The sequence below is a fragment of the Cuculus canorus genome, chromosome 17 (assembly GCF_017976375.1).
Source record: "Cuculus canorus isolate bCucCan1 chromosome 17, bCucCan1.pri, whole genome shotgun sequence".
Lineage (NCBI taxonomy): Eukaryota > Metazoa > Chordata > Aves > Cuculiformes > Cuculidae > Cuculus > Cuculus canorus.
The window spans coordinates 12,559,720-12,572,307 of NC_071417.1; the positions used below are offsets into that span (position 1 = coordinate 12,559,720).

The 12,588-nt window shown below is 50.2% G+C and overlaps 1 protein-coding gene across 7 annotated transcripts in view; it reads left to right on the forward strand.

The window, feature by feature from the left end:
* Positions 1-12,588, forward strand: part of NOS1 (nitric oxide synthase 1) — a 79,508-nt gene that overhangs the window by 24,046 nt on the left and 42,874 nt on the right. For all 7 annotated transcript variants that reach the window (XM_054082593.1, XM_054082594.1, XM_054082596.1 and 4 more), the window contains exon 2: positions 8,801-9,947. In XM_054082593.1, the coding sequence (XP_053938568.1) occupies positions 9,226-9,947 (722 nt within the window). In that variant the 5' untranslated portion in view covers positions 8,801-9,225. The remainder of the gene's footprint in view (positions 1-8,800; positions 9,948-12,588) is intronic.

Genomic DNA, 12,588 nt, shown 5'->3' on the forward strand with positions numbered 1-12,588 from the left:
CGGAGCCCCGGCCCGCCCCCCCCCCCCCCCTCCCATCCAGCCCGGGAGCGGCGGGGAGGGCTCGGGGCTGCGGGAGCTGCTGCCAGGGCTGGGGTGGAGGGGTCACCCACACGGGGTCCTCTCCCTGTTGTTCCACCCATCCCACTGTCTCCAGGGCATCCCCGCTGTCTTGGGGGCAATGGGGCGGGGTGGGAGCAAGATCCACATCAACCCGAAGCTTAGGGAGAATCCTCTCTGATATAGTTCCAGCACTGGGATGTCCCGTTCTCGGCTGGCTCGTGTCCTCCAGGGAAAGCCTGGGGTCGATTCAGATTTTGCTCCTTCCCTCTCCCCAGCCGTGCACCAAGGACCTCGACAGTCCCCTCTGAATGCAGTTGAAATGCAGAAGGGAGTTGTCGCAGGGATCAAAGGAGACGAACCCCACTTGCCCTGCCAGTGCTCTCACTCTCTTGGTTTGCAGTAGACTGTAGGAAGCGTTTTGGTTTGGTAAAGCAGAGGAAAAGAGGTCTCTGTATATGCACATCTGGAGCATCTGGTGCTGGAGTGGGTGTGCATCGCCCCATCCAGCTCCAGTCCCGCAGAGCTTTTCCTTGTCTCAGCTCTGCGCTCCCTGAGCGCGCTGACTCCGCAGCCCAGGTGCAGACATTTTCTTCCAACGCTTTCAAGTTATGACTGTCAGGAGGAAATTCTGGCAGGCAAGTTGACAATTATCTGCTGAGTCCCCGAGGAGCTGATCCGCCTCTCACTGAAATGGAGGGGAAGCGTCTCCTTCCTTCCCGTGGGAACACAGTCTGTCTGGAGTGGGAGAGATATGGGAGACTGCAGGGGGGCAGTTGCAGTGGTGGAGGGCTGGATTGCTTCGGGTGCTTTAAATGCCATCTCCTTTTCCTCTTCTACATCCCCAAATTCTGATGGCTCAGGCAGATGGCAGAGTGGAATCTATACGGTTGATCAGTGGAAAGCTATGGGGAGCCTTTTGGGGTGTGTGTGTGTGTTCAAAATAGCGCTCTCCCAGAGATATCTACCTGCATATCTTGGTTGGATTTGCCTTTTTGTTAAAGCTTTTGGGTGGAGAAGGTTTATTTTAAAGAATTTGGCTTTGCGTCCAAAATTTCTTCCTCCCTCTATTTTCTTCTAGCCTGTATTACCCAGAATATTTTCTTAAAGATGCTACAAACTCAGTTGTAGACTTTCCAGGTTTAAAATGTGGATATGTTTGCAAACAAACTCCCTTTACGGAGTGTCTTCTTACACAGATGTGGGTTTGAGGTGGGATATTTCTCTAATCAGATATCCGCACTGGAAGAAGCGTTACAATCGCTCTTGAGCCAAGGAGAGTGACAAGTCCTGGTGCCCTTTGAATTCTGTTTATTCCCTCTGTTAGCACAGCAATCGCGAGTGAATACCGGAGAGGCCATCTTAGGCAGAGGGTTTGGGGCTCAATCCTTGCTTGCAATTAATGTTGTCAGCCTTCTGACGGGGAGGACTTGGTCCTCCCTGAAACCCAGGGACATTTTTGGCCTGTCAGATTTCCCCCCCCCCTCCTCCGCTTTGCCTGTGTATTTGTATTTTCCATTTCAGTAATGTGTCTGTACAAAAGCTTAGGAAATCTGCCAGTTTGCCTAAATCAGTGCCTGAAAACAACTATATATAGTAACTGATAAGTCACGTGAGCTCTGCTCGCATAGATTAGCATTTACCTTTCCTGAGTAATGACAATATTGGTTGATACTTGTTGATAGCATCAATTTTTACTAAAGAAATACAACCCCGATAGCAAGGGACCAGTTTTGAGAGGAGGTGCCAAACAAAGCTAAAATGCCTTTGCTCTACTCACGCTGTTCTGATTGTATCTGTGCATTAAATCAAATCTATATATGCGATCTGATCCCTTGAACGCAGCCAAAAATAAACATATTGTGTCCCAAAGAGGGAAAGATCTGTAAGCCACTGTCTGGCTGAAGCCGGATGAAAGCATGTTTACTTCCAGCCGCTTGCTCCCAATTAACTCTGTGATGGGCTGTGTGCGATACCTGACCCAACGCAACCCAGATTGTCACCCTGCGCAGCGGCTGTAAAGCAAGTGGAGCAAAGTATCGGTGCGACGCTAAGCAAGTGCTTGGGATCTGGCTGTGAGCACAAGAAACACACAGTCTGGAAAGCCCAAATGTCATCAGTATGTCGGTTCTATTCGCAGAGTATGGAAACGTGCAAGTACTCTATATGTGTGTATATATATATATATATATATATATATATATATATATAAATTGGAGGGGTTTGTGCTAAGGCAACTCTTCCCATAGCCTCTCTTTTACATGACAGTTCAGAAATGCTTAACAAGATCTTGCAATGCCCTTCTAGGGCAGGCTTTTCTTAATCCCATTTTGCAGAGTCTCAGGCTTATGTTTTCAGACACGCTGAAAACGTGCGGTTTTTCCTTGCCGCTGAAAGCCATAAAAGCTCAGTCTTTTCAGAGCAGGACACGTCCTTCATTCCCAAATGCCATCAAAATGAACGTGTCCCTTGAAATACCAGTGGTAGGTCTCGGGCAAGGGCTCCAGAGGGGCCACAAGCCCTGGTGTGACAGCCTGTCCCACTGCGGTCTCTCCCCGTGATGCCAGGATTGAGGAACGTGGGTCTTGGGAAGCCAAAATCCTCTCCTCTGGCACTGGGAAGACGTCTCTGTTTTGAAGACGGGTGTTGCTGCTGCTTCAACCAAAAGCAGCATCGCCAGCGTAGGTTGGTCCCTTGGTGGGCAGAGAAAAGCTCCAGGAACCGATGAGCATCGGGGCCCATTTCTGCACCTCTCTGTCATGCGCTCATGGCTTTCTGGCCACCGCGTCCCAGTCTCTGACCCAGGGCTGTGTTCAGATGTGCTGGTGGAGTGAGGATGATGTGGCTGATGCTGCCTCTAAGGAACAGCTGTCGCTGGCAGCGCCTTTAGCAAAAATTAGAAAGCAGAAAATTCCACATCCTCCACACCCTAATCCTGCCCAAACGAGAGCCACAAACCTCTGTGGGACAGGGAATGGGTCCCAGGAGGCCCACAAAGAACTTTGCAGCTGCTGTTGATACTATGGCAACAAGTGCTAATGCAAAACCCTAAGAAAAGCATGGACAGAAAGTCAGAGCAACGAATTATCTTTGCTTTCTGCCTTACGCAGTCACCAAGGATGATGGTGCAAAGAGGGCGAGAGCTCTGCTTTGACTCCACGTACTGGATTAATTGGTGGGGAATCACACCTCTAATCCTCTTGCCCATTTTGATGTTGAAAAGAGATGGTAGTGATGCTCGGGGGACAGAGAAAATCCCGCAGCCTTTTCAGCAGTGGGATTTCACGGATCCTTGGCAGGAGACTCGTGCCTCCAGGAACCCAGGCTTGTGCCGTGAGAAGCCTGATGTTTCCCCAAGGCTTTTGAATAGTGATATCAGTCACACTTTATCAAAGTCGGTGACAATGAGATTTATTGCTATTTAGTGTCCTAATTGAGCTACTTCTCGCAGTGGCTTGTTAGAGTAGGAATATTCAATGCTGTTCTAGAAGGACTTTGGGGAGCCGGGAGCAAAGGATGAGAAACGTGAGCTGCTGAAATGAGCCGGGAGTTTAATTCCTGGACCAACTGAGCTGAAAGCTCTGTTGCTGCCTTTATTGAAGCCGGCTGGCGGCTCTGGAGCTATTACAGCTCTAGCCAACCTGCTGCAATTTTAAAATCCCCTGTTTCTTTTTTTTTTTCCTAAACAGAACCACGATCCTTCTCTCATGCTGCAATTGGATTTTAAGGCCATCTATCAAGTGGCATTTTCTCATTTATTTCCTATCTACCTATTTTGTCATTTAGGACAACGCAGTGTTGTGTTAACGCGGGTCCCATTTGTCAAACTGGAGTTGCTGGTGTAATTCCAATCCTCTTGGCAAATTGATGGTGGTGGAATTTATGTTTTACAGATGGGCCGAGCCCTAATAAAAACATCAGTTCTTGATGGGGTTAGTGGCAGAATTGACGGTTTTATCTAAACTCCGTTTCAGCTGCACAACACAGGTGCCAAGAAAATATTGTATGGAACCGTGAAAGAGAAATAGCAGGCGTGTTACTGAAATATGCTAAGCCTTGAACTTGAAATAAAAACAAAACCCCGTTTCTCACATCTTAAAAAGGGGGAATACTGTCAACACAGTTGTCTTGGCAACTTAAAATGTATTGCCTGCAGTCTGCTCAGAGAGGTACAGTTCGTATCAGTCGGGGTGAAAGGGAGAGGGATGAGGAACTTCATTAAATTATGGCGAAGTTTCAGAGTGGTTTTGCCTTCAGCATTGCTGCTCCATGATTAGGAGTGTACGGAACGCTGTCTGGATAGAATATAATAGAATATTTCAGTTGGAAGGGATCATCAAGTCCAGCTGCCTAGAAAGAATACGGGCGGCTGCTTGCTCCGGCAGGACCAGGCTTTCCTCGGCTGTTTAATTCCCCAAAGCAGGGTGGTTGGGATGACCACAGATGCAAGTGCCAGGAGTTGAGAAGCGTGCAGGTTGCGGGGCTTTGGGGCAGCTCCAGCCCAGTATATGGTCAGAAATAAACATATATTGCTTTGCTGTCTACAAAATAGCCCCCTCATTAGAGGCAAATAAACTTTCTTGGGGAATGGAGGTAGGTTTATTTCTATCAGAAAACAAGCATTTATTTAATGAACTGATGTATTACCAGCAATGGATGGTTTCAGTGCAAACACCCATGTCCTGCTGGCAGGTGGTGGGGAGACATAGGTGTCTCCAGGGCTGGGACCTCGGTACTTGATCCCTTCAGCAACATCCTTCCCCAGCCCACTGGCTTCTGTGGCCGCGTGGAGCAGTTCAGCAGCTCCGCAGCATCACTGGCGTAAGGGTGTTGATGGTAAAGCGCCTCTTATTCAATTCGCTCCTATGTGTAAATAAGGTTTTTTGGAGGTGAAGCAAATGTCACAGCCCAGGTGAAATAGCCCATTCTTAGCCTTGTGTGCTAAGGATGAGAAGGGAGAAGCGGAGCGCGTCGTCAGGCTGCGAACTAAAAAGGGCTCGCTCCTTCCCGGGCAGCTCATGGGATAATTAGAGATATCTGGGCAAACACTATCTATATATTTGCAGGATTGAAAGGCCATGTGTATGTCTACACTGCATTGTTGGGCTGAGCCGAATGCGAGTTGAGTGCCGAACCGCTGGCATGAGTGAGTTGGCTGCCAGTGAATCACTTTAATGCTCCATATTCAGATGCACAAACACGCAGGTTTACAGTAACTGTGCATATGTTGCATCCCATTGCTCCTCATCAGATTCACTGACGCTCCATGGGTTGTAAAAATTAAACAGGCATAAATCCATCATCCCTGGGGTTCTTCATCGAGGGCTATAAATCCCACAAAAAACTAATTAAATAAGGCAATGATGTCCATTTAAAACTGGCACATAGAAATGTAAGCCATTATCGCAGCGAAGACGGGACTCAAAGTCGATTTGTGAGGGCAAGGACGACTCGAGTGCCCGCGCCGCAGGGCCGGTGTCGGGAGGTGCAAGCTCACCCCTAGCCTGCAGCTACGGCTGGGAGAGTTAAGAGATTGTGTTAAGCTCCTAAGATTTATTTCTCCTCCGCTTTGGTTTCTAAATCAAATAATCCAATTAACATATGTGCTGGAGTTTGTGGCTTGAAATGTTATCTGGCGACGCTAAAACCTTTTTGTTATTGCTTTCCGTAAGGCTTGTTTGTGAAGAGAATGCCTGCGTTGCTGCCGTAGGGGAGCCTGTTCTGCTGCTCTTTCCTACGCTGATTAAAGCCTCCAAACAAGCAATGTCAGTGTGGATCGGTGTCAAGATGAGAGTTAACGCTTTTTTTGTAACCCTTGTCTGGGGTGCTACGAGTTTGCAGCTCTGCAGGGTTTGTTGCTCTTCTGTAATTTGATTTGGTTTTATGCTTTGGAAAGGGGAGGGAAACTAAGGCAGGGAGTGGAACAGCATCGTCCATGGGTGTTTATTCAAGTAGGGTGGCTCAACAGTAAAGATGGGTCCAACTTTGCCCGCAGAATTGGCCATCTCATTGCATCGTTCTGCGATTCTATGATCTCGCTGCTGTCTTTCAGGGGTGAAAGAAGTGTTTCTACCTCAGTAGCACTCACCCCAGTGAAACCCTCCTCGCCACACTGCTCTAGCTGGTTTTAAGGAGTTAGATGTGACACCTCCGGCAGCTTTAAATGTATGACCTGGCAAACATACTACTGCTCGTGGGTTCATAAATCAGACCCTTAACGATGCTCTTAGGGAGAACTGCACCCGGCAGAGCTGAGCACTGCTCAGCCACTTGTACTGCAACCAGCTGGCGTCTCCCTGTCGCTTTGCAAAGGGTTAAATGCTTCAGGATTGATCTGAAGCCTGTCCCTTTGGGAAGAGACCTGCAGATATCCCGAGACACCCTGGGAGCTGTGTATGGGGAAGCCCTGACCCATGCTGGGTGTCTGGGGTGGTCTTCCCTGTGCTCCCAAGTGTCTCCTGCTGCCTTCTCGTTCCCTGAACGTCTCCCTGTCCCTCCCATCTTTGGTCTGAGTTGTGCAAGGTTTAGTAGCTGGAAAATGGTTGGACTTGACAATCTTCAAGTTATTTTCCAACTTAAATAATTGTATATTTCTACAAAAATGCTTGTCCATCTCTTCTCCGAAGGAGTAGACAGGTCAGGCACTTGGAGACAGGTTGTCCTCAATCTCCTTGCCTCTACTTCTGGCTTTTTTCTGACCTTCGTTACTCTGGGGAGCAGCTGAGAAACGGGAAAGAAAAGGATTGTGTTTGAAGGAAAGGAAAAAGTCCTGAACAGGAAAATAATGTCATTCCCTTCCAGCCAGTCCCCAACAGCTGAGGCAGGGGAGATACTGGTCACCGATCACCCATGGGTGAGAGTGTGCAAGGTCCAGGAGTGAGTTACTCTCTTGTCTGTAGGGAACATGATGGTCCTCAGCCCCATCTTGGAGAAACCCCCGGCTGAGTGCTTAGATATCGTCTATAAACTGCTTTTCCCTTCTCCCTTATAGGGAATGCTGCAATGTTGACACCTTTTGGGGTTGGAGAATGGTGTGCGCCCAGTAATAACGTTGTTCCCTGGGATCTTGCAGGCTGGAGTTGTGTAACAATAGAGGTGTCCTCTGCGGGCAGAGGTGCTCTGCTGCCCTGAGCCCTGCGAGGCAGCACAGCCCATCACGGCTGGCAGAGGTCGGGCTCCACTGGCCTTCAACCATGGCCACATTCGGGAAGTCATCTAGCAATTAGGGCTTGTGTTACTCAAGCTAATTAGCCCTTGAAGAAGTGACTCCCCACTCAGGCGGCATTTAACCCTTTGCACACATGTCTAAGTAACAGCAGAAGGGTGATAGAGGTTAAACCCATCAGCTCGGGTTATTGGGCTCTAATTGCTCTGTTCTTGACTATAAAGAGCCAGTCTGGGGTCAGCAGCCTTCATCACATGAGGATTAACATGCTCAAGTGAGTTAATGCCAGGGCTGGTGTCACAGCCCTGCTCCTCCGATCCCTTTATTTCCCATCCAGATGCTGGAGGGAGCTCCTGGCAGAAGGATGCTTGATGTCTCAAGGTGCAGGCGCTGCCCTGAAGGTCCTGCCTCTGGGAGACAGGAGAGTGTTTTCTTCTGCCTCCAGCCTGCAGATCTATTGCCCTCTGTCCTCTCCCCAAAAATTCAGATTTAAGAAAGAAAAGAAGGCGTCTGCATTTCAGCTTGCTGCTAAATGCCAGGGCACAGTCATGTAGAGAAGTGTTCTCTGGAGCATCTCAGAAATGAGAGGGGAGCGTGGAGAGGATTTGGGAGCTGAAGTTATCAAATGCAAGCGTAAGCCTGTGAGAACCAGGGGTCCCATCAGGAGTCAATGAGACGTGGCTCCCTAAGCCGTGTGAGGGCTGTAGAAAGTCATACCCAGCTGCATGATGTTCCCCCCAGAGCTGGGTAAACTCTTCGCATGTTCACCTCTCGACGGTTTTCCATCAGCTAAAGCAGTTTCTTTGGGAACTGTTCAGAACTGGATGGCAGGGCTGGGCACAGGGGAGCGCTTGCTTTGCCTCCTGTGTCCCCATGCCAGGATTGAAATACGGGGAGAGGAGGAGCTGAGCCAGGCTGAGACTGTGATCCCTGTTGCCAGGCTTAAAAGCACTTGCCTGTAAGCGCTTTGCTGTAACTCAGGGTAAGGGGAGGTGATTGTCCTCTTCTACTGCTTCGTTTTGGTTGTGACTATTACTCTTTCTCCTAAAGCATCAGAACGGGTTTGGTGTGACAGCACCTGTGGAATGGTTTTCATCCTGAGCAGGGACATTTATCTCCTGTCTGGTCACCCTGATCCACCACAGCCATCAGGTTGTTGGATACTCTGGAAAATGCGTGGAGACAAGATCATCAGCGGGCAGAAATCACTGCCGATCTCCATGCAGCCTGACCCATTTGCATGGGTTGCTCGCGTGTTTTTTTTTGCTTGCAACCCAACGGCAAAGCAGGGAGGGTGAAAGCAAAGCCTCCCAGGGCTCCCCAGCTCCCCCTGTGCTTTCCTGGCCCCTGCCAAACAGATGGTGCCGATTTTCACAGGGGGAACGGAGGAAACAAAGCCCAGAGCAATGGGAGGCTGCAGCCTGTCTCCCAAACGCAGCCCGGGGGATGACATCTGTGGGGACAGGCTGATGCATGGGGGTGTCGGTGGCATGCCGAGCCCAGTGCTGAGCCCACACTTATGCCAGCCCTAGCTCTCTTTTCTTTACCCTCTGTTTTTTTTTTCTTCCTTCTTTCTAGATAAAGAAGCTCGTGGACCGTTTGCAGCGATGTCAGTGAAGGAAGAGTGTTGCCTCTCCGCCTCTGCCCAGCGCAGGACCAGAGGCTGACTGGAAGCTGGCATGTTGCCCCCTCCAGCTCCTGCTTGGCCGCACGATGCCCAGCCCTGCCTGCCCTTCCCGTCCTGCCCCTAGCCTCGCTTTCTGCCGGTGATACACCCTGCTTCGCCCAGGACGTCGCTTTGGGAGAGAGGCGGCAGCGAGTATGCTGCAGAAATCCAGCCTGCAGCCGAAGCCCAGGGGAGTTTTGCAGTGAAGACAGCTGCTTAAAAGCCAAAGAGTTGTCCCTTCCCCGCCCCGGCGCGGATAAGCATCTTGAGCACTGAATTTCTCTGCGCTCAGAGGCTGTTGAGGTCCTAGTCTGCAGACTTGAAGAGGGAGGCTGCCATGGAAGAGAATGTGTTCAGCGTGCAGCAGATACAGCCCAACGTCATCTCAGTGAGGCTCTTCAAGCGCAAGGTGGGTGGCCTTGGCTTTCTGGTGAAGGAGCGCGTCAGCAAGCCACCCGTCATCATCTCAGACCTGATCCGGGGAGGGGCTGCAGAGCAGAGTGGCCTCATCCAGGCGGGGGACATCATTTTAGCCGTCAATGGCAGGCCCCTGGTGGACATGAGCTATGAGACCGCGCTGGAGATCCTGAGAAGCATTGCCTCCGAGACCTACGTGGTCCTCATCCTGCGGGGCCCCGAGGGCTTCACCACTCACCTGGAGACCACTTTTACAGGTGATGGGACACCAAAAACCATCCGTGTCACCAGACCCCTCTGCCCGACTCCGAAGGCGGTTGACTTGTCCAACCCAAGCCCACATAGCAAAGAGCTGCCAGCAGCCGACCGCACCATGGGCTCCCTATGGACAAGACAGATCGGGCAGGAGGTGGAGCCGATGGTCCACATTAACGGTGTCGTTACCAGCAGCAAAGGGCAAGATGCTGGGAAAGGGAAGGAGGGTGCTTGTGGTCACCCTTGCCTCAACGGCGGCATGGAAGACAATGAACTGCTGAAAGAAATCGAGCCTGTCCTGGATCTCCTGAAGAGCAGCAGTAAGGACAGCCATGGAGAAGCAACCTCCAAGGTAGAGACAAGAGATATAGAAGTCCAGGTGGACTGGTAGGTCCCTAAATACATTTTTTTACATTTTAGTGGAATGTGCTGGTTTTGGCTACCCAAAGCGGCTGGTTTAGGTGTCAGTGGGCACCTCTGCTGCTGGGTGGAGATGGAGGGGAAGGGATGCAAGATAAGCGGGAAGTGGTTGATGAGGGGGAAGATAAAAGTAATGAAAAATTAGGAATAGGAAGAAAGGGAGAGAAATGAAAGTGTGGGAAATGGGAGAGACAGTAGGAGTAATGTGTTGTGGGAAGCTGAGCAATGCGATGTAGGGGCTCAGGGGCTGGGTTTTGTTTCTATCCCATGTTCTTGATGTAATTTATTGTAAGCTTTAAACAAAATCCTGTGCCTCAGTTTCCCCACCTGCCAAATCAGATTCATGGTATTGTCTGTCCTTGCTATCCTGCTTTAGAGCTCTCCAGTTGAAATCTGCTATTGATTAACTGCTGGAGAGGGGGAAGGAAGGTCAGACTGGCAGAGTACAATGCTTCCCAGGAGAAATGAGTTTCAGACCCTTCTGTGGTTTTGGCAGTCGGGCTCTGGCTTGCGGAAGGGAGAGGTGAGCCCCAGTTCAGCTCCAGCTGATATCAAGGGGACCTCTGTGTGAGGATGGTGGGACCTGCCTTGGGCGCTCCTGTCTCCTGGGAAAGAGGGAACTGATTCCCGTTGGGAGCTCAGAAACGGCCAGCCCCTGTTGAAAGGCAACAGTGGAGCTGCCTGTTCATCCCCTTGACTCCTTCTAGATCAGGCTGATTGTTGCAGTCTGCGTGTGCGTGAATAACAAGAGTGGGGGCATACGGATGCATCCCCATGGCTTTTCGAGGAGGGTGAAGTCCCATCATATGGAGGGAGCTACTTCATTTCTGCTCCTGCTCCTGCAAGGGGCCACATGCGCGGTGTTGTCCTCCTGATCTTCCTCAGCGTGAGGATGCAGACCATCGCTCTGGAGCTGAAGTAGCTCCCTGTGGTCCTTCGTGCTTTGCAAAAATGTTGTTAGTATCTGTGTTTTTTCGCAACCACCTCTTTTGCCTCCTGGCCATTTATCAGCAATGATAGGCTGTCTTTTCCTGGTGCCTTTTCCCTAGTCCCCAAACACATCTGAGCGGTGTCAAGTGCTGCAGCACGTTGTGGTTGCCCTCGGTTAGTGAGTGGCTGGAAAAGCCCGGAGGCTTTTTTCAGGAGGGTTTGTTGAAGCTGATGATCTTGGTTCAGTGACAGAGGGATTTGTAACTTCAAGTTCCCTCGCTGCGCATGCTTCCTTGGGGAGGGGAAAAAATGGTATTCATTCTTTTTTAATATTGGAAACAATGAGAGGGGAAAGGCAGAGCTGCAGAGGGGCAGGACCCGTGCTGTGGGTTCCCTTCTTGTTTTGGCAGCAGAGCCCACACTGAGTTCCCGATTGTTCCCATCACAAACCAATGCGGCATATTTTCCTTTTTCTTTCTTTGTTTTCACGCCGTCTTTCTTGCTCTCTCCCAATTTTTTTTTTTACTGCAGAGGACACAGTTACTTTAAGCCCATTAGGGTGGTCACACTCAGTCGGAGGGGAAAAAATCATCTCAGCTTGGTGCTGGCAGCTGGTGGCAGATGTCTGGGGAAGAGTGGTGGGACAGGACATGTTTTGGGACAGGACACGTTTTGGGACATCCTTCTCTGCTTCCCCCTCCCAGGTCTTGGCACAGTGCTTTTTTTGCTTTGGCTGCTTTCAGAAACCATTGGTTTGGGTTTCTGCTCTTCAACGGGAGGCAATTTAACCCCCAGCCCATCACTACGGGTGGCTGAGGGCTACCTGCCCGGGCTGCACGTCCTTTAATCCAGCACCAGCTCATTCCTGGGAGAACCTAGCTAAAGCGACCAAAGAACTGAGAACTTGAAAGTGTTGTGCTTGACTACAGGTTCAACAAGACATGCAGGAGTGCTTTAAAATCCCCTCTGTCCCTCTGCCTTTGACTGCTGTGTTGGAGCTGGAGGTCAAGAGCCCAAAGAAGCCCCCAGAGGACTCAGTACCAAGTACTGATACAAGGTACAGCCTCACTCTTCAGACTGTGTCTCTCACTGTCCCTACTCTGTCCCGCTAGCTGCAGGGTGTCTGAGGAAATTCTGCTCCAGCTGAGGGAAGGGATGGAAAATGTGGTTTTTTTTCTCTTTGAGGAGTCTCTTCTGCTCAGGAAGAGATTAAACCAAAACACTTGAAGAGTTCACTTAAACTGAAGGACCTCAAACCAGCAAGAATTATCAGCAAAGTGGGTACTTCATCAAAACTCCACCTCCACTTGCTTTATTTTTCAATACCATTTTAATAAAAATCAATGTACCTTGGGACTGAAAATCCACTTTTTGGTCAAAATTAATTTTCAGTCTTCTGCTTTATGAAAATTTGCAGCATCACTCTTGTGGAAGGACTTTACATGAGCAAGAGTCATAGAATTACAGAATGGTTTGGATCGGAAGGGGTATTAAAGCCATTCCAGTCCCACCCCTGCCATGGGCAGGGACCCCTCCCACTGGATCAGGGGCTCCAAGCCCCATCCAACCTGGCCTGGAACCCCTCCAGGGATGGGGCAGCCACCACTGCTCTGGGCAACCTGGGCCAGGGCCTCCCCACCCTCACAGCAAAACATTTCTTCCTAAGATCTCATCTCAA